At 42.3% G+C, this 21,948-nt stretch overlaps 1 protein-coding gene across 1 annotated transcript in view; it reads left to right on the forward strand.

The window, feature by feature from the left end:
• TRPM8 (transient receptor potential cation channel subfamily M member 8) overlaps positions 1-21,948 on the forward strand; it is a 98,196-nt gene that overhangs the window by 21,097 nt on the left and 55,151 nt on the right. The window contains exons 5-12 of the mRNA XM_002749913.8: positions 367-544; positions 3,923-4,095; positions 6,981-7,155; positions 8,192-8,259; positions 9,786-9,983; positions 14,015-14,117; positions 15,534-15,652; positions 20,355-20,645. Of these exons, the coding sequence (XP_002749959.1) occupies positions 367-544; positions 3,923-4,095; positions 6,981-7,155; positions 8,192-8,259; positions 9,786-9,983; positions 14,015-14,117; positions 15,534-15,652; positions 20,355-20,645 (1,305 nt within the window). The remainder of the gene's footprint in view (positions 1-366; positions 545-3,922; positions 4,096-6,980; positions 7,156-8,191; positions 8,260-9,785; positions 9,984-14,014; positions 14,118-15,533; positions 15,653-20,354; positions 20,646-21,948) is intronic.

A 21,948-nucleotide genomic window follows, 5' to 3' on the forward strand; every position in this document is an offset into this window, starting at 1 on the left:
CCGGTCTGCTTTCCTTCTGTGAAGCCTGGAAACGGATATCTGAAACAGGTATCCGTTGATTTAGAAAGTTTATTTTGCCAAAGTTGAGGACTCACACCTGTGACTCAGTCTCAGGAGGATCTGACATGTGCCCAAGGTGGTCAGAGCACAGCTTGGTTTTGTACATTTTAGGGAGACGCGAGGCATCAGTCCACATAGGTAAGATGAACACCAGTTCCATCCGGAAAGGCGGGACAACTGGAAGCGGGGAGGGGGCTTCCAGGTAAAAGGTAGACAGGAGAGGATGGTTGCATTGTTTTGAGTTTTTTGATTAGCCTCGCTCCAAAGAAGAGGCCCATTCTGATGCTTCTCCCTCTTCCCCCACAGTATATCCGTCTATCCTGCGACACGGACGCGGAGATCCTCTACGAACTGCTGACCCAGCACTGGCACCTGAAAACGCCCAACCTGGTCATTTCTGTGACCGGGGGCGCCAAGAACTTCTCCCTGAAGCCGCGCATGCGCAAGATCTTCAGCCGGCTCATCTACATCGCGCAGTCCAAAGGTGCGGGTGGGAGGCTGCCCCACGGCCAAGGCCAGCAGCGACCTGGTTCTTCCATTCCGGGGCACCAAGTTTGGGGAGCAGAGAAGGGAGTTCCTCTGTGCAGTTCCGGAGAATCCGGATGCTGCTGGAACTGATTAATCATTATTTTGCTGAAAGCAATATCCTCTAATGAAGGGACAGGGAGGTCTGGCAGATGGTGGGGGAGCTTCACAAAGTAACTCTTTAAATCAGCGTTAAGGTGCTTCCTTAGGGGAAATATTTTTAATCTTGTAAGATTTTCACTTTCTTATGAACACATGTAAAATTTTACCCAGAATTTCGGTTCTGGGTAAAATTTCCGGGCGGATTGAAAAGGACAGTTGTAATTTGCTTGGCCTGTTATTGTGAGATCGGCGATGTGCTTTTGAAAGTAGTGACTGACAGTGCCTGAGAAATGGTGAGCACCCTGTGTCGGATTGAGGTCAAAGGAACTAAGGCTTTGTCACTTCAAACAGTATTTTCTTTCTTTTTAACTTTATATTTTAACTCAACTTTGTTTTTAACTTTATATTTTTAACTTTTCAACTTTAAATTTGTAGATTTAAAGTTGCAAGAATAATGCAATGAACATCTGTACATTCTTCACCTAGATTCACCAATTTTTAACATTTTCCCACATTTGCCTTATCTTGTTCCGTAAATATCTACATATGATTTTTGGGGGGGAACCATTGAAAGCAGGTTGCAGGAATCATGATCCTTAATCCCTAACTACATGAACGTGCCCTGCCCCCAAGAACAGGGGGTTTTCTCCCGTAGCCCAACACACTTTTCAAACCCGAATGGTTACCATGGACCAATACTGCTATCCAACAGTTTATACTAGAATTTTGCTAATTATCTCAACAAGGTCCTTTAGAGCAAACATTCTTTTTTCTCAATTTGTATTCCAAATCGATTCAGCTTTTGTCTTTTTAAAAAATTTTATTTTAGTTTTCTCACATCTGAAGACTGTAGGCCAGTTGCTTTGTAGATGTGGATTTGGTTGAGGTTTTCACATGATTAGATTCAGTTTATCTAATCTTAACATTTAAAAACTTATTTTATGAATACTAAATATTGACTGAAAGAGTTAATCTAGATGTGATTTTTTTCTTGATGTCAGGAAGAAACTGAGATGCTTTGTTTTCTTTTTCCCATTCATTTTTCTCAGTTTCCTGACCAACCAAAGGGGACACTGCAGGTTGTCACTTTGTTATAAAATTGAGAAACTCAGCTTTCTCGCTACTGAATTCCGAACACACCTTATTCATTCATTAAACAAATACTTATTGGATGCCTATGATGTGCCAGAAATTGTTTTATGTGCTAGGAATATAGAACAAAATGGACCCCAAAATCCCTGGGCTGGGGCACATATTTCTATGTAGATGAAGTGAAGCAATTGAGGAAGTTGAATAGTTTCATTGTTGCTGGTTGTCCACTTGGAGTGCTGCCTTCACTCCCCATTGTCTCATTTTGAAAGGGAACCTTAATGGCTGAAATTGATATGAAGCCATACCCCCTCTAGGTGGATGCAGTAAGTCAATCACTGTGAGCATGGGTTTTGCAAAAGAAGAAAGATTTATTCACAGGGTTGCCCAGTGAGGAGATGGGCGAACAGCTGTCAAATCTGCTTCCTCAAAGATAAGGACTAGGAATATTTAAGGAGTAAAGAAGCAGGTGTTCTACTGCGTGGGGAAAGGTGATGGGCAGTGGAGAAGGAATGAGGTAATTGGTGGTTTGTGGAGGTGTAGTCAGGGTTCATGGCTCTTCATAGGATACCTGTTCAGAAAATGGCAGTGTTAGCATGATCTGAGGGAGGAGTTTTGGCCCTCTGACATCAAAAGATCATCTCTTGGGCAATCGTGCATGCTCAGTTGTAGAGTCAATGGTCTCAACTGTTTTGAACTGGCTCAGAGCAGCTCGCTAGCTCCTGAAAAACAACTTTAATCAACCATTATCATAGTGATGTATTTGTCAGTGGTGTTATCTATAAGGAAACTAGTGGAATGTAGTTATGTATTGTTAGGCTACATGACTTTTTGCTATATAGATTTTAAAATCAACTAGAAGGAAGCAGTTAAAAGCAAGCAAGGCAGGTGAAGTTTGGTGGTTAGCTCTCGGTTTCAAAATCTGTCTAGAGGAAGGAAACTGGGTGCTGAGAGGCTGGATTTATGGTCCATGAGAACTGGTTAAAAGAAGTAGATATAAAACTTCTAAGGTGGAGATAAGTAAAATTGTTCCTCATTGCTGAAGACCATAGCAAAATAGAGAATGGAGATAGAAAAGGGGCTTTCTAACGATTGGAGGAGGGGGCTGCCTCTCAACTCCTGATGCTTCTCTTATAAGAGCTAATCCAAAGAGGCCAGTGACCTCTCTGAGGGTAGATTCCTACATGGGCAGCATATTATACTAGGGTCATTTTCAACTTTAGATTCTAGTTTTATGCAAAATAATATTTTTGTAGTTATATTTATTCTACTTTGCCCCCCTCAATAAAACCCTGTATAACCCTTAGCATTGAGAAGATCGTCAGTTCTAAACCTTAAAAAGGCCAGTGTGCAAAATTGTGTTTTACAAGCAAAGTGAAGTTGTTGACACAAAGGCCAGCCGAGGAAACTTGAATCCAACCAATATGGGTGTCCAGGAGAAGAGCGCTTGACTTTCCGTGGTTTCCTCTAAGCATGGCTAACTTGCTTAGAGGCTCTGGTTAGGTATTCATTGTCCATAAGAGCCCTCTAGGGCCTGGTTAAAAGATACAGACAGATTCCCTGGACACACTTCTCAGACAGCCTGATGAGGTAGATTTGAAATAGGATCAAGAATCTGTATTTTTTTAATTGCATTTTAGGTTTTGGGGTACATGTGCAGAACATGCAAGACAGTTGCATAGGTACACACATGGCAGTGTGTTTTGCTGCCTTCCTCCCCTTCACCCACATTTGGCATTTCTCCCCAGGCTATCCCTCCCCATCTCCCCCCTGCTGTCCCTCCTCTATTCCCCCCAATAGACCCCAGTGTGTAGTACCACCTTCCCCGTGTCCATGTGTTCTCATTTTTCCTCACCCGCCTATGAGTGAGAATATGCGGTATTTCATTTTCTGTTCTTGTGTCATTTTGCTGAGAATGATGTTCTCCAGATTCATCCATGTCCCTACAAACGACACGATTTTTAAGAGAACATCTCTCAGGAACACTGTCTGCGGTCCCCTCCTCCTCTCTTGCCATGTGACATAGCTGCCAGTGCTCTGTCCTGATGCCTACAGGAATGGGGCCTTCTTTTTAGGGGTCTGTGAGCCCAGCATGGAAACTTTGCCCAGTGCCAGTTGACCATTTACTCTTTCCATTTGCTGACAGGCGCTTGGATTCTCACAGGAGGCACCCATTATGGCCTGATGAAGTACATCGGGGAGGTGGTGAGAGATAACACCATCAGCAGGAGTTCAGAGGAGAATATTGTGGCCATTGGCATAGCAGCCTGGGGCATGGTCTCCAACCGGGACACCCTCATCAGGAATTGCGATGCTGAGGTACGGGTGGGACAGGAGGAGATCTCCTAGGTCACATGGAAGAAAGGCCATGGCGTGGGCCTGTGGCCTGCACCCTGAGGCTTTGTGATGGAGCCAGATCATGGGGAAGTCTGCCTTTCAAGGGGTGCCTTTGGGACTGTAAAGGAATTAAAAACAAGGATGACGTACCTAATTAACTGCTGGGAAGAAGTCAACAATGAATGTGTTTTGTTCATTAAAATGTGTACTCAGCAATTTCATGTCACAGTCTTTACTCTTTATAACCGTGGTTTAGATCCATCTCAGGAGGGCTCAAGCCCAGCGGCAGTATCTTGATTGCTTGGCTGCACTCACAGGGATTCAAATCAATGGCTACTGTCCTTGGTTAGTTTGGCATTAAGAAGGCTGTGAGACACCCCCCTCCACCAAAATGTTTCCTGTGAACATATTTAGAGAGTAATGAGCATTTCATATTAAAATTACAAGGTAGACATATGGGGACTTGTATCAAGTGTGGAATTTTTAAAACAACATTTCTAGTAGTTGAGGACCTTCTTAAGCAACAGGTGTTCTTTGCCCAGAAGCTTTGGACCGAATGTTCAGAAATCCACATTTAAGCTACACCTTCTCCCATCTGGGCTCCTTAGAAGTTTAGGCAGCAAATGTTAAGGATTTTTGGAATTGCTGTGATTCTTCTTTTAGAATTATTTTATTTTTGCATCTTGGTTACCATTTTTGAGACATATAAGGGGCAGAGGAGAGTGGGAGGTTTTTTTTTTTGCACATCTTCAAGGAGGAAGCATGGTAGATGGGGGGGAGGAGGATGTGTTTTGAAGACAGAGAAGTCTGGGTTGGAGTAATCATTCTTTTTCTAGCTGCATACACTGGAGCCAGTTCCCTTCTTCAAGTTTTTACAATAATAACCTGTATTGTTATGGGATTGATTTATCTATCGTGCAGAGTGAATGGTAACTTCTGTTATTATTATTAGGTGCTCAACAAGAGATGGCAAAATGGTTTCACATCAAATGCCAACTTCAGGATGAGAGTGGCCCAGAGCAGGCTTTTGAGGGCAGTGGCAGGCTCAGTGGGAAAGAATACCATTGTCGATTAGCAATATTTGTAATGGGCATGGGAGTCAACGTAGTGTTGTATAATTATCCCCATGGTAGATGCAGGGCATATGTTAATTCACAGACTCACACAAAAACCTTGAAAATGAGTATTTTTATCCCTTAATGGGAATGAGAAAAGACTTCAAAATCTCCCTGGAGGCTGTCTATAGGGCCCGTTTTCTAGCAACAAGTAAAACTTGAAATGAATATGTAAAGATGAAAGGAAGTGCCAATCATTTGGAAACTAAGAAACAACCAACCACTCAACCATCTGGGTAATAAATGTTGGATCTAGAATGACCTTTCAAAAATGTAATATCAGATAACTTAGAAAGCAGTGCAAATGAACACATTACATATTAAGAATGACATGTGTCAATATGTCAGTATGGCCAAAGCTGCATTCAAAGTGAAATGCATAGCCATATGCCTTTATTAGTAAAAAAAAAGTTAATAAATAATCCGTTAATCGTAATAACAAAACCTGACATTTATATAATAGCACTTGTTATGTGCTAGGTTCTATTCTAAGTGTTTTACATATGTTAATTCATTTGATCTTCATAACAAAACTATGAGCTAAGTACTACTAGACCCCTCTCATTATAGATGAGAAAAGTGAGGAACACAGAAAGTAAGAAACTTTCTTAACGCACATCTCTAGTTAGTGGCAGATCCATGGTGCACAATCTTTTAAACATTACGGTATTCAAGTTAATAAATTTGAAAAATAATATCACCAGCAAAACTCTAAATTTTGTCTGAATACTAGTTTTTCTTTCTGTTCTCTTTGAGTTTTGCTGGGGATATTATTTTCAAACTTATTAAATTCTATTCTTGGAGTTAAGAATGAAACCCTTTTTAATGCAACCCTGATACTTTAAAACCTAAATGTCTTTGGATGAAGCTTGAGAGTGAAGAAACTTTTCGGTGAGGGTTCCCTTCTTTATGTTCCTGTAGCAGCTTTTTATTCTCTGGTATTTTGGGGATGAAGCATTCATTTAGTTGTTTCTTTTTGTGGTCCTGTTACTACACACTTCTCAAGTGCAAATACTGTATTTCATTAATTTTCTTTCTTTCTTTTTTTTTTTTTTGAGACGGAGTTTTGCTCTTGTTACCCAGGCTGGAGTGCAATGGCTCGATCTCGGCTCACCGCAACCTTCGCCTCCTGGGTTCAGGCAATTCTCCTGCCTCAGCCTCCTGAGTAGCTGGGATTACAGGCACGCACCACCATGCCCAGCTAATTTTTTGTATTTTTAGTAGAGACGGGGTTTCACCATGTTGACCAGGATGGTCTCGATCTTTAATCCCTAGATCTGGCATGGGTCCCAGCATATGATAGATACCAGACAACTATGTATGTGTGCATTTCAATGTCTGCTTCTACCTGTATCCAGACACACACAAATATGTACACACACACACACACACACACACACACACACACACACACACTTTCCTGAATGCTGAATTTCAATTTCATCTAGTTTATGCAAAAGAGCACAGGGCAATGAACCAAGAATTGGACTGAGAATCTGATTCTTACACTGTTACTGACCATTTATGAGAAAATGAGCAAGTGGCACAACCATTTTGAACTTCCATTTCCTCATATATAAAAGGAAGTCTGTACTATAAGATTGCTAAGATTTTTTTGAATTTAGGAATTTGGGAGGAAGCATAATATAATTGAACCCAAAGCATTAGCTTTCATATGAATATATAAAAATATCATCATGTATCTTGACTGTTAGGTACAATCTCAAAGACAAGTTTCCCTGTACTTTGCAGGGCTATTTTTCAGCCCAATACCCTATGGATGACTTCACGAGAGACCCTCTGTATATCCTGGACAACAACCACACCCATCTGCTGCTCGTGGACAACGGTTGCCATGGACATCCTACCGTGGAAGCAAAGCTGCGGAATCAGCTAGAGAAGTACATCTCTGAGCGCACTATTCAAGGTCAGTAGTTAGGAAGTAGGACACTAGGCATGTACAGTAACAACAGCAGCCACAGCACCAACAACTATTGAGTGACACATGATATACATACCTGATTGGGTATTTTTATTGCCAAAGAACTGTTATTTCTCTTCTTTTTTCAACACACCAGGATTGCTTCTGCCAGGGTCACTGTGATATGAACCCTTCAACATGCTAAAGGCAATGATAGATGCGGCCTTCTTCCATTGTGGTTTGTCAGCATAGAATGCTGGCTGTCTTCTGCTAGATACCATTTAAGAACAAATTCGATCTGCCATGACGAATATAAGTTTATGAAACAATGCAATTGGCTAGAATAGTAAAGATGAAACCAATCTACTAGTTTAACAATGGCTTCCTTTTTTTGAGTCTTGGCTACTTCTGAGTAACAGAAACTGGTTTCAAGAGAAGAGTGTAACAGTCGAGTGAAAGCCATCATTTGCCACGGTTAAGTGACATGCAGTTTCTCTCTTCTTGTGGACAGGGTATTGAGATGTGTCCCGCTGTGGAACAAGATTACCTTGTGGTTTGGTGATATACATAATGACAGGAACTTGTTGGAGATGTTCTCAATTCTTTTCCTTTCACAATCAGACATACATGAAAAAAGGCACTGTAAATGCAGTAAACTCTGTTGGGAGACCACTAGTTATACAAAATTCTCACTCACTCAAGAAAACATAGGATTATGCAAATGAGTGAGAGAATCATAAGAATAAATTTAAACCTAGTTTAATTTATAGGTGCAAAGATAAATCATGCATAGACTTTAAGTATTTAAATATGTATTTTAAATATCAATGACAGATTGCAGCATGACCCATGTCATGCTATTACTAGTGTGGGGCAAAAAGACCCATCCATCTTTAATGAGTAAAGTTCAAGTCCATGGGATGTGACGCTATCTCCCTACACCCTAGGCTCACAGGGCAGAAGCTCACAATCCACCTTTTCACAGAGGTAGGTGAGTATTTCCAGTGAGCTCAAAATTCGCTTTACTTTTTATGTTTTGCAGATTCTAACTATGGTGGCAAGATCCCTATTGTGTGCTTTGCCCAAGGAGGTGGAAGAGAAACATTGAAAGTGAGTCCTGATTTAGTTTTCTAGAAGGTTGGCTAATAAGCCTCTCCAACAAATTTGTATTTTCAGGGATTTGTGCTCATCTGATCTAACCTGACTAATGAATTTTGTTGCAGCAAGTAGGTAGTGTTTTCCCTCCACATACTGTTCCCCTAACAAACTCCAGTTGTTCCTTAGTCAAGAAGATTTGAGAGGAGAACTTGCAGTAACAGGAATAATCTGTGTACTTAGTGTTGGCCTTGACAGTCAACCTGCCAAAGAGATGAGTTGACATCAACTTGGGAGACTTAAAGATTGTAACCAGCACATATATTAGAAAGCTATGATCACCCCATCTGCACTGAGATGAGATGTGATCATACACACACAGATGACCCCCAAATCAGGTGTTTCCAGACCACCTAAGGCCCATTTATATGCTACCTGGGAATGCAGGTATGTTGCATGATGGAATCCCAAACCCTAAGTGATTCTGAGACCATGGAGACTTCTTGAATGTCTCTGCACCTGCAACACTGAGTGACTGAGCAAGAACTTGACTTCCCAGCCAGGATGTGTAGATTCATTGCCGAGTTCATCACGCCTGCGGCCAGGCTTCTGTTTGACTTCTTAAAAAATGAGTCAGCGTGACTGCATTTGAGGATGTAGTGTAAACCATTTTCAGGAGCTCATTTTCCTAGGAATAGCACATTACAAGAAAGTCATTTTTAACTCATCTTTTTCATGAATTTCCACAATGATTTGCATAGTCATCCTTTTACCCCTTCTATTTTGCCTCTAAGACAGGGAATAGATTAAAAATACCCTTGACCCTTGATCTTCTCCCCTCTCTTCATCAGAGTAAATCCCTAGAGCTAAAAGTAAGTGCTGACAAAATTATCCGGAATTATCATCTAGTACTTCTCTTTTTTTTTTATTTTTATGTAACAGTGATCTTTTTCTTCATTCATTCAGCAGATATTTATTGAGTGCCCACTGTGAGATTTATTATTCAGACCATGGTTAAATAAAAATCTTCAGGGAAACATCAAAATAGAGATTTTTTTCAGTGTGTGTCAGTATATTAAAACCCTTTTATGCCTAGAGTTTTATTATTGGAACGTGTGGGAACTATATCCTACTGCTCAAGGTCATCGCCAAGGTGATCACCAAAAATTTAAAAAATTGCGATATGTCACTAATACAACGTCCTAATATGTGTCACTCAAATCTATTACGTCAGCACTTGGAATGATTGATTTTGTATACAGGGATATTTTAAAGCACTTATCTTATCTATGGAAGACTCAAGCTAGTCATATGTGTTCTTATTATGGAATTAGTTATGGGCACAAGATTTCATACAATAGATTACATTTCTCATTCATAAAGCAGTTGCCAACATTCGATTTGCTTCTGATTAAAAATAAAAGCCCCAGTGGACAAAGTGTAAGGATGTGTCCCTGTGTTTTCACCAGCTCCTTAGTCAAGAGCTGGGTTCTGTGGACCAAAGTCTCTTTGATCTGCCTACCTCTGTCTCCTTCCCCCAGGCCATCAACACCTCCATCAAAAGTAAAATTCCTTGTGTGGTGGTGGAAGGCTCAGGCCAGATCGCTGATGTGATCGCCAGCCTGGTGGAGGTGGAGGATGCCGTGACGTCTTCTGCCATCAAGGAGAAGCTGGTACGCTTTTTACCCCGCACGGTGTCCCGGCTGCCTGAGGAGGAGACCGAGAGTTGGATCAAATGGGTGAGTTGTCGGGACCATGTCTGAGGGCTGAGAAAAGAAGCCAAATTTGTGAGAAGGGAGAATGCCTTAAACGCCCAACTTCCATCAGCAGCTGCAGGTTTTCCACGCTTTCTCCATGACTTTGAGACTCAACAGGTGTCTTGCTGGAAACTGAAGTTCAATAAGTTATGTGACTCAACAAGTGTATGATACTCCTACTTGAGATATTGCGTTTTTTAGTTTACTGAAAAAGGGAAAACTGATGGTTTTATATGAACGTTCTTACTAGGACGTCATAATAGCTTGTTCAAGTCCAGGAGAGAGAGAGAGAGACACGAGAATCTGGCAAAAGAAGATAAACATATCAGCCTTACTGATGATGAGGGCAAAGTCAAAAGTGGTGGCTTGAGGTGCAGAACATCGGGTCTGCGTATGCTAAGTCTCAGAATAAGACAGATGGGCCCATCCTGACACAGGCAGCCCCGACACCTGCTGACCTCCCTGCTGGGCTAGGCGTGGCAGCTGGAGACCGGGGCACTAGTGCTTTGCAAGGAGCAAAGCCCAGTGAGAGAAGAAGGAGAGGCTGGCTGGGCAAGGCCAATATGGCTCTTCAGCCCTGAGTAGGGGTAAGTGAAAGAGTGGAGATTGACCAGGCTGCTAATTCTGGTGTAGCTCCTCCCATGGAAATTCATTGGTTGGAAAAAGAAGCACTCCCTTTCCAAAGTGCTTATACATTGTTGATTATCTAAGCATTCATACCTAACTACTTTGAGTTAATTCTGAACATATAAACAGGTCTGGGTGCAGTGACTCATGTCTGTAATCCCAACCCTTTGGGAGGCTAAGGTGGGAAGATCGCTTGAGACCAGGAGTTCAAGGCCCACCTGGGTAATGTAGTGAGACCCTGTCCCTACAAACAAACAAACAAACATTAGCCAGGCATGCTGACACATGACTGTAGTCCCAGCTACTTGGTAGGCTGAGGTGGGAGAATCACTTGAGCCAAGGTGTTTGAGGCAGCAGTGAGCTGTGATGGGGCCATTGCACTCTACTCTAGGTGATGTAGTGAGATCACATCTCAAGAAAAAAACAAAAACAAAAACAATCAAAAAAAGTATATAAACAGGCCAGTCCCAAAGTATACATATCAAAGTAAGACACTGCATATTGATTACCACTCTCAGTGTAATTTCCTGTGATAGATCAAAGAAATTCAATGGCCAGTTCACGGATCTGCACAGAGGAAGGAAGAGATGACTCTGTTTTTTTTTTTTGTTTTTTTGAGACAGAGTCTTGCTCTGTTACCCAAGCTGGAGTGCAGTGGTGTGATCTTGGCTCACTGCAACCTCTGCCTCCCGGCTTCAAGTGATTCTCCTGCCTCAGCCTCGTACACGCCATCATGCCTAATTTTTTTTTTTTTTGTATTTTTAGTAGAGACGTGGTTTCACCATGTTGGTCAGGCTAGTGTCGAACTCCTGACCTCGTGATCCGCCTGCTTCTGCCTCCCAAAGTGCTGGGGTTACAGGCGTGAGCCACCGTGCCCTGCCAACAACTCTTACTTCATCCACCAGAGATGGCCCTAGGTCCACTTCAGTGACTTTCCTCTTACTCCCTGTACAAGTTGGCTTGCTGGGCCTTGACCCGGCCATGTCCAAAGAATAAAGGCCACCTGAAGGGTTCCATACCCTTTGTAAGGGATTTTGATTTCTGCTTCATGAAAACTGTTACGGGCAACTCAGCTGATATAGGCTAAAAGGCACATTCTACCTTATTTGATTATATTATCCTTTCTGCAATTCATAGATAATTCATATTCATACTGAATATGCTAATGGTATATCATAATCACAATCACATCAATCAGAAGGCATACATCAATAGTAAAAATCAGTCTGGAATTTTAATTAAGCACTCATATAGGGTTTTGCACTTGGTACAGATTTCCCAAAAGACCAAGCTCAAGAGTGGGATTATTAATTAATGAATATATACATTCAGTCAAATATTAATTAGGCAACCTTCCAGGGCAGTCCTGGGTGACCTCACGGACTCTGTGGATAACCAGCCCCAAAACCTGGACTCACAGTTTCTTGACCACTCTGAGCAACACCTGCTTCTGCCTCCCAAAGTGCTCCCACTGGGCTCACACCTTCCTCTCCTAAAAGCCATCATGGTTGTTCCCCCACGCCTATTCCCCAACATATGGAGAACTTGACCCTCCATGGTCTCCCAATCTAACAACCAATGTAGATCTCACTCGTTCATTTATTCATCTTTAACTTTCGTTTATTAACTTATTCAGTAGATATTTGTTGAGCACATACTGCATGCCAGGTCCTGAAACAGGCATTTCCGAAAGAATTATGTTGCTTAGTGATGACAGTACAGTTCATTGTGTCATTGGAAGCGCAATGGGTGTTTGAAACAAAGGTGACATGGATATAGAAGGGCGGGTGCTGAGGGAGCCTGGTCTGGTGTGGGGCTTTCTGGAAGGCTTCCTGGAGGAAGTGATAAGGGAGCCAAGATCTGAAAGATGGAGAGAGTTAATGAGATGGGGGCTGGGGTTGTGGTGGTGGGAACAGCATGTGCAAAGATCCTGGGACGGGAGGCATGCCTGAGGAGTGAAAGACAGCAGTGATGGTGGATGTGGTGTGTGGGAGCTCAAGAACTTGTGAGGTGCCAGCCCAGGAGGCTCCCTGAACCCCGTGTGGTCTTGTTCAAGTTCAATGGGATATTGTTAAAAGGTTTGAAGCAGGGAGAAAACGTGATAAGAGTTGTGTTCAGGAGAGCTTACTCGGGCAGCAGTGGGGCAGAGGATGGAAGAGGCAGGAGTGTGTGGGATGGAGTCCCAGCTAGGAGGCCCCTGTGGCCTTCTGTGGGGCCCATCAGTTTACTTGGTAGCCATATTCATTTTCTTCTTCCTTTTTATTTCAAGGGAAAATAAAAATAACCCCTGGTACTGCCCACTTCCACTTGTGCTCTAGGATTTTGGGAACTTTGCCTCTCCTCCCCGTGTGTCGGTCCTAGCTGGACCCCTATTCTTCAGCCTGAACAAAGGCTGCAGACAGAGGAAGAGGGCCTTTTCTTCGTGCTGTCATCCTCACCCACCCTCTGCTTCAAAGTCCCCATGGTTTGTCTTTTCCTGCAGTTTCCATTCATTTCCTCATCACCTACCTGGGTGCTTTGAACTAAGACCTCCATCACCACCTTTCCCAGGCAACCGCAGCCTCCCTCAAAAGCTCATCTTCTAATTTCCAAATCCAAGGGCTCTTGTTTCCACCTTCAAACAGCCGGACCCTGAGACTTTGTCTCCCACCCGGCGGAGCCTCTGCCATTCCAGATCCTCATTTCCAAATGTTGTCAGGGAAACCTGCCATCGCCTTGAACTCAATCTGATGGAAACCAGACTTGCTTCCTGGGCTAGAAGGGGCCCTTCCTCACCAAGCTCCTGCTGGGCTCGCCCGTGCTCGTAACCTTGGAATTAGGGATTTCTTTTTCTTTTTAAAATGTCTTAAAATTAAACATTACAGAAAGGACAATATAGAACATTCTAATCTCTTTCTGCAGTTTCCAAGTCTTCTTGTTTGCATTTGAGTGCTTATTTCCTATTGTTTAAGTCTTTATGGCCACATTTGGATGATGTCTATGGTCTTCTATTGTCCCTTATTTACTTTGTCATTGAATAGCTGAGCATCTGCCATGTGTCAGGCTTTGTCACACACACGCACACGCACACACACGCGCGCGCACACACATGCACGCGCACACACGCACGTGCACACATGCACACACACACGCACGCACAGATTTCTAGTCAAACGAGGCTCTCAGCTTTTTGATAGGTGCTTTTTGATCCGTGTGCCCTTGTATAACTGGTACTTCATTCTCACTGTAGTCAAGGACTCATTATTACAATTCAGAAATTAGAAGCTATGATCTGGAACTCCACTCTAGGTGGTCTTTTTAAAAAAGATCCCTCACAAAATGAAAGAAGTTTGTGCTCCTCGTGTAAAATCTGTTGGCTGACAACTCTGTTCTTTAACTTTTGCCAGCTCAAAGAAATTCTTGAAAGTTCTCACCTATTAACAGTTATTAAAATGGAAGAAGCTGGGGATGAAATTGTGAGCAATGCCATCTCCTACGCTCTATACAAAGGTGAGTAAAAATAGCTCCTTTTGAAGTGTCAGCTTTGTGTTGCCTTCTGTGGCTTTTCATGACATACATTTCTTTTATAAAACAGCTTTACTGAAATACAAGCTTGTGCTTAATTTTGATGATCCTAGATTGGACGTGAGAATAACTGCTCTTGCCCCGGTGAGGTGACTCTCCTTGGTCACATCTATTTGACAGAATAAGATTTTTTTTATGTCATTAAAATTTTGGTTAAACACAATCATAGTGGTCTCCAAAGAGCTATTTCTAATAGTGGTTTAAATATTTTTTTCTAATTGGGCCTCAGATTCCTTTGAGAATGTGGCAAAACTATGGATCTTTGTCATAGCATTCTACACGTGTACACACATGCACACATATTTCACACATGTAAGTAATTTTGCATTTAATTTCAGGAATTTAAAAATTCCCTGAAGTTTATGAATGAACCTCAGGTTAAAAAATTCTCATTCATGATCTTTGCTGCTTTAAAATTCCATGAAGTAATTGCTACCCGGAGTAAATAGATCCTTGGCTGTCTAGACTTGAATTGTGTGGCTGATAAATGTAAATTAGCTAGAGCAGAGCGAGGCACATTGGAAGTGCAACTTTAGCATTAGCAATCTATTAGAATCATTCTTATTGTACTTGCCAGAAATTTGGTTATAAAAGTATTTATTGAAATGGAATTGTGTCTGCACAGATACATAGATGCAGTAAATATTAGCTCTGGAAAAGACGAGAATAACATTGTTGTAATGTGGCTTATTCTTTCATAGATTTAGATACAGCATAAATCAGATATGGCATGAAATATAATGCTATGGAATCTGAATTTATGGAAAAATCCTTAAGATACCATTATTGCATTGTTAGGCTATGCAATGGAAAGACATTATTGTAGCTTGAGTCCATCCCCATTATAAACTTTGGGACATACATACAGGATGTGGGGCCGGGCGCGGTGTCTTATGGCAGGGTGTGATGGCTCACGTCTGTAATCCCAGCACTTTGGGAGGCCAAGGCGGGTGGATCATGAGGTCAAGAGATGGAGACCATCCTGGCCAACATGGTGAAACCCCGACTCTACTAAAAATAGAAAAATTAGCCAGGTGTGTTGGCGGATGCCTGTAGTCCCAGCTACTTGGCAGCTGAGGTAGGAGAATCGCTTCAACCTGGGAGGCGGAGGTTGCAGTGAGCTGAAATCATGCCACTGCACTCCAGCCTGGCAACAGAGTGAGACTCCTCAAAAAAAAAAATGAGTGAAGACTGAGTGAATGACAGCTGGAGTGTCTGAATTTATGAGAACATGCTCAGCACCACCTTTGATAAATAGCTCTGATAATTGGCCACACTGAGTGGTTCTGACTCTTATTTATGGGCCTTTGGTGAGTTGATTCTTGCCCTGCCCTGTTACAGCTTTTAGCACCAATGAGCAAGATAAGGATAACTGGAATGGGCAGCTGAAGCTTCTGCTGGAGTGGAACCAGCTAGATTTAGCCAATGATGAGATTTTCACCAATGACCGCCGATGGGAGGTAAGCAAGAAGCTCCTGGGTTATTCCAGTGTTGGGTCTGGACATTGGTCTGGGCAATGGCTGGTCCATTTCCATCGAGGTCTACAATACTGAATCTCTTAAAGGATTGTTCTGTTCTGGAATATCAGGATCGCTGAGCCTTCATTTTCTCGTCTGCAGCATGGGTTCATAACGTTGACTTAGTAGGTTTGTTGTGAAGAGTTAATACAAATAAATGGTGTAAAATAATAACTCTACAAGGCCTTCAGCCACAACATGAGGGTGATTCCACATCTGGGTGCAGAGATGCAGGGCTCCTCTTGGATGTGCGTGGGCAGAAGTATGGGAAAAATATATGGTGGATGATTGAAAGTGGCTCAACTACAAATCGCGACAGCGGCACTGTTTGCTTCCTGCCCCCGCTAAATTCTGATTAGAGAACTGTCTGTAGTGAGATGTATAAGACACAAATAGAACAACTTTACTGACACTACCCAGTGAATGTCTTAGAGCAGGGGTCCATGGCCTGTTAGGAACTGGGCTGTGCAGCAGGAAGTGAGCCGTGGGCGAGCGAGCGAAGCTTCATCTGTATTTACACCAGCTCTCCATCACTCCACCTTCAGACTGATTAGCAGTGGCATTAGAGTCTCACAGGAGCACAAACCCTATTGTGAACTGCGCATGCAAGGGATCTAGGTTGTGTGCTCCTTATGAGAATCTAATGCCTGATGATTTGTCACTGTCTCCCATCACCCCAGATGGGACTGTCCAGTTGCAGGAAAACGAGCTCAGGGTTTCCACTAATCCTACCTCATGGTGAGTAGTATAATTATTTAATTATATATCACAATGTAATAAAGATAGAGATAAAGTGCCCAATAAACGTAACGCTCTTGAATCATCTCAAAACCATCCCCCAACGTGGTCCACGGAAAAAATGTCTTCCAGAAAACTGGCCCCTGGTGCCAAAAAGATTGGTGACTGCTCTCTTGGAGCTAGAAACTCAGGACTCTCTTAACCAAATTAGCGTCTTTCGTATGGAAGTTGCACACACAATACAAATTGTTCTTTTTTTTCTTTCCAGCAGGCTGCATTTTCTCACTTTTCAATGTGATTAGTGTTCTAGGGTTGCATTTCCCAGCAGTATCCTCCTGTGCACAACGAAAGTGCAGTCAGTCCTAGGAGCTTGTTCAGTGAAAACAATGATGAACCATCACACTCAGTTTTGTAAGGCTGCTTCTTTGTTGTTAGCTTTTCCAAATTAATTTAAGTCATTAGGGGGCTGTGAGAATATATGTAATTTTATACATGTACGTATAGATTTGAAGGGGCATGTATTTCATAACTTGTGTTCTTGGCTGACAGGGTCAGAAAATACTTTTAGGCCTGCTGTTGTATAATCAAAGACTAAGACTTGATTTCTATTAACACATGATCAATTTTAATGACAGCAGCAAAAATAAAGTACTGGCTTATGAGTGTTTAAATTATTCATTTCTTTAGCAAACGCTACGTGGTGTATAGTGTTTGCAGTACAATGACCCCCACTGCACGTTGCAAGGCTTTGATTCGTGGGGGGAAGTGGAACTCTAAGTAGCTCTAGTCAATTGATTCATAAATGAATTACTGTGTGTGAAATGTTCTACTTAAGTGAGGTCAGACGGTACAAGCAAACTTAGGCACATCGTGAATGGTACATTTAATTTTATTAACTCAGCGAAAGATGGTTAAGGGTGAAGGGCACAATGGCTAAGAGAATGGACTCTGGAGCCAGCCCATTTCCCTGACTTTGGGCAAATTCCTTACCCTCCCTATGCCTCCAAAAGTGCTGGGATTATAGGTGAGAGCCGCCGTGCCTCACAGTTTTTACTTTAACTCTTTGGGATTTTAATGGTGGAAATGTAGATTTTGATGAACTTTCTAATTTTCAAATGTTGGCAATAAACATTTGGAATAAAATTGTAAGAAATTCTATGGAGGACACACAGAACGCATCTGAGAGCTGGAGTGGCCTGTAGTCCATTAGATTGTGTTTGAAGTAAACATTGATGATCTTTTTTTTTTCCTTGAGATAAGTCTTGTTCTGTCACCCAGGCTGGAGTGCAGTGGCGTGATCTTGGCTCACTGCAACCTCTGCCTCCTGGGTTCAAGCCATTCTCGTGCCTCAGCCTCCGGAGTAGCTGGCACTACAGTTGTGTGCCACCACGCCTGGCTAATTTTTTATTTTAAGTTTTTAGTGGAGACAGAGTTTCACCCTGTTGGCCAGGCTGGTCTTGAACTCCTCACCTCAAGCGGTTTGCCCTCCTTGGCCTCCCAAAATGCTTATGGTCTTTCTTAAGAGTCTCATCAAGTTTCTATGGGCTAAGTTTTGTCAGAAGCCCAGAAATTAGAGCTAGAGATAGATAATAATGAAGTATAACTTTCAAGTGTTCCAGTGACTTACTGGCATGTAACATGACCAGACATTGGCTTGGTGGCGTGTGGTTTGCATATAGTTTGATGCGTTGCATTTTAACATCTGTATATGAGAATGCAGTCACCATAATAGAAGGTTCCTGGGCATCTCTGAAGGGGAGCAGATCCCACATTGCAGCATACAGACAAGACTGGTGGCTGGGTCCTAAATGGTGTCTACTATCAACTTCCAATGGTACTACTATCCCTGCACCCCCACCCCTGATTGTTTCTTCCATGTCTGATACTGGTGAAAATTTTTCACCAAAGTCATCTCTACGTGGGTGTATTTATCTCCAGTTTAGCAAGGGGCTAAGTCACATTCAAGTTCACATCTAGCTGATGATAAAGATTTGACCATGCCATCCCTGTTTAGAAGTTTGAACTGTAGACACTGATTTAAATGTGTCCCAGAGATTCTGGTACACTGTGTCTTTGTTCTTTTTCGTTTCAAAGAACACCTTTGTTTCTGCCTTCATTTCCTTATTTATCCAGTAGTCATTCAGGGGCGAGTTGTTTAGTTTCCATGCAGTTGTGCGGTTTTTGAGTGAATTTCTTAATCCTGAGTTCTAATTTGATTGCACTGTGGTCTGAGAGACTGTTTGTTATGATTTCCGTTTTTTTTCCATTTGCTGAGGAGTGTTTTACTTCCAATTATGTGGTCAATGTTAGAATAAGTACAATGTGGTGCTGAGAAGAATGTATATTCTGTGGTTTTATGGTGGAGATTTCTGTAGGCATCTATTAGGTCAGTTTGGTCCAGATCTGAGTTCAGGTCCTGGATATCTTTGTTAATTTTCTGTCTCATTGATCTGTCTAATATCGACAGTGGAGTGTTAAAGTCTCCCACTACTATTGTGTGGGAGTCTAAGTCTCTTTGCAGGTCATTAAGAACTTGCTTTATGTATCTGGGTGCTCTTATATTGGGTGCATATATATTTAGGATAGTTAGCTCTTCTTGTTGCATTAATCCCTTTACCATTATTTAATGTCCTTCTTTGTCTCTTGATCTTCGTTGGTTTAAAGCCTGTTTTATCAGAGACTAGGAATGCAAACCCTGCTTCTTTTTGCTCCCCATTTGCTTGGTGAATCTTCCTCCATCCCTTTATTTTGAGCCTGTGTGTGTCTTTGCACATGACATGTGTTTCCTGAATACAGCATATCGATGGGGCTTGACTTTTTATCCAGTTTGCCAGTCTGTGTCTTTTGATTGGGGCATTTAGCCCATTTACATTTAAGGCTAATATTGTTATGTGCGAATTTGATCCTGCCATTTTGATGCTAGCTGGTTGTTTTGCCCTTTAGTTGATTTAGTTTCTTCACAGTGTCGATGGTCTTTACAGTTTGGTATGTTTTTGCAGTGGCTGGTACTGGTTGTTTCTTTCCATGTTTAGTGCTTCCTTCAGGAGCTCTTGTAGGGCAGGCCTGGTGGTGATGAAATCTCTCAGCAATTGCTTGTCCATAAAGGATTTTATTTCTTCTTTGCCTATGAAGCTTAGCTTGGCTGGATATGAAATTCTGGGTTGAAAGTTCTTTTCTTTAAGGATGTTGAACATTGGCCCCCACTCTCCTCTGGCTTGTAGGGTTTCTGCTGAGAGATCTGCTGTGAGTCTGAAGGGCTTTCCTTTGTGGGTGACTCGACCTTTCTCTCTGGCTGTCCTTAGCATTTTTTCCTTCATTTCAACCCTGGTGAATCTGACGATTATGTGCCTTGGGGTTGCCCTTCTTGAAGAATATCTTTGTGGTGTTCTCTGTGTTTCCTGGATTTGAATGTTGGCCTGACTTGCTAGTTTGGGGAAGTTCTTCTGGATTATGTCCTGAAGAGTATTTTCCAACCTGGTTTCGTTCTCCTTGTCACTTTCAGGTACACCCATCAAACGTAGATTTGGTCTTTTCACATAATCCCATATTTCTTGGAGGCTTTGTTCATTTTGTTTCGCTCTCTAATCTTGCGTTCTCGTTTTATTTCATTGAGTTGATCTTCAATCTCTGATATCCTTTCTTCTGCTTGATTGGTTCGGCTATTGAAACTTGTGTTTGCTTCACGGAATTCTCGTGCTGTTTTTCTCAGCTCCATCATGTCATAATCCTCTGTTGTGTTAAAATGGGAAAAAAGGTAAGCTTTATTCTGAAACCAGGATTGAAAGAGAAGTTGAAGATATTTCTCTGTGGCTGGAAATATGGCACAGCTGAGGAAGAAAAATGCCTAGTGTTTCCCTTACCATATTTTTGTAGTATTGTCAGTACTTTCACTGTTCTTTCTCCTTAGTCAGCTGACCTTCAAGAAGTCATGTTTACGGCTCTCATAAAGGACAGACCCAAGTTCGTCCGCCTCTTTCTGGAGAACGGCTTGAACCTGCGGAAGTTTCTCACCCACGATGTCCTCACTGAGCTCTTCTCCAACCACTTCAGCACGCTTGTGTACCGGAATCTGCAGATCGCCAAGAATTCCTATAATGATGCCCTCCTCACGTTTGTCTGGAAACTAGTTGCAAACTTCCGAAGAGGTTTCCGGAAGGAAGACAGAAATGGTCGGGATGAGATGGACATAGAATTCCATGTAGGTACTGGGAGAGTTGCCTGCTTGAATTCTCAGATATTTTGAGGCTTCTCTCATAAGAGATCTCCATTTTCCCTACTCCCTATCTTATTGCCATAAAGTACTTAACACGTTGACATGGTTCATTTTTTCAACTCCCTTTACTTAAGATAAGGCATCTGTCCATAGGGTGAATCTCTGCTATTTCTGATGTCTTGCTTTATGCTCTATACTATACTATATTTCAGACTAGCTGCAATTTTTCTTTTTGCTTTTTGAGATAGAGTCTCGCTCTGTCACCCAGGCTGGTGTGCAGTGGCCTAATCTCAGCTCACTATCACCCCCGCCTCCTGGGTTCAAGCAATTCTCCTGCCTCAGCCTTCTGAGTAGCAGGGATTACAGGCGTGTGCCACCATGCCTGGCTAATTTTTCTATTTTTAGTAGAGATGCAGTTTCACCATGTTGGCCAGGCTAGTCTCGAACTCTGACCCCAGGTGATTTGCCCACTTCAGTCTCCCAAGTGTTGGGATTACAGGCATGAACCACCATGCCCGGTCTCAGTTTTCCTTAATTGCAGAACTTGGTGTGGTATACTTTCTGAAGATATCTAACAGGGAATAGGGGCAAACATATGGCTGCATGCTCATGTTGTAGACCACTGGCCATGATCTGCTTGCTGCCCATGCGTGTGAAGCAATGAAGAACTCACAAGTCTTCTTTTGCGAGTAAAGGTGGAAGTGCATATTTCCAAAGGGCTAAATCTGCATATTCACTTGAGACAATTTTGTGGCTGTAACACCTATAACCCTTCAGGACTTCTCATTTTAAGTATAGGAAGCCCTGGTTTCCAGTTGGCGGCACCTGCAACTCTTTGCTGAAAGTTTGTCCTGATCAGAGCCCAATGACTGTCAGCAGGTAGTGTATATGCACCCCCACTTGAAGGAGCTGACTAAGATTTGTGCTCTACTCTGGCTACTAGAGTTGGCTAGTGGAGCTAATCTCTAGTTACCCATCAAGATAATTTGCTTGATAATGCACCTTGTTTTGGGTTCCCATTTTTCTGTTATCATTTCCTCACTTCTCTATTGGTTTTCTTGAGGTCATGTCCCACATACACTACTTGTCTCAAATCCTTGTCTCAGATTTCTTCTGGGGAAACCCAAACTAGGTCATTATCTTTTGTCATTATGGGATTTTTGGAGTGTATGTGTGTTGCAAAAATCTAAATGCACTAGATGCTTGCGGTACTTGGAAGTGTTTAAAGAGCCTCTGTTCGACTATATTCATGTTAGATTTCTCTGCAACATGCATATTAGGCCTCATG

The sequence above is a fragment of the Callithrix jacchus genome, chromosome 6, assembly GCF_049354715.1.
Source record: "Callithrix jacchus isolate 240 chromosome 6, calJac240_pri, whole genome shotgun sequence".
In the NCBI taxonomy this organism is placed as follows: domain Eukaryota; kingdom Metazoa; phylum Chordata; class Mammalia; order Primates; family Cebidae; genus Callithrix; species Callithrix jacchus.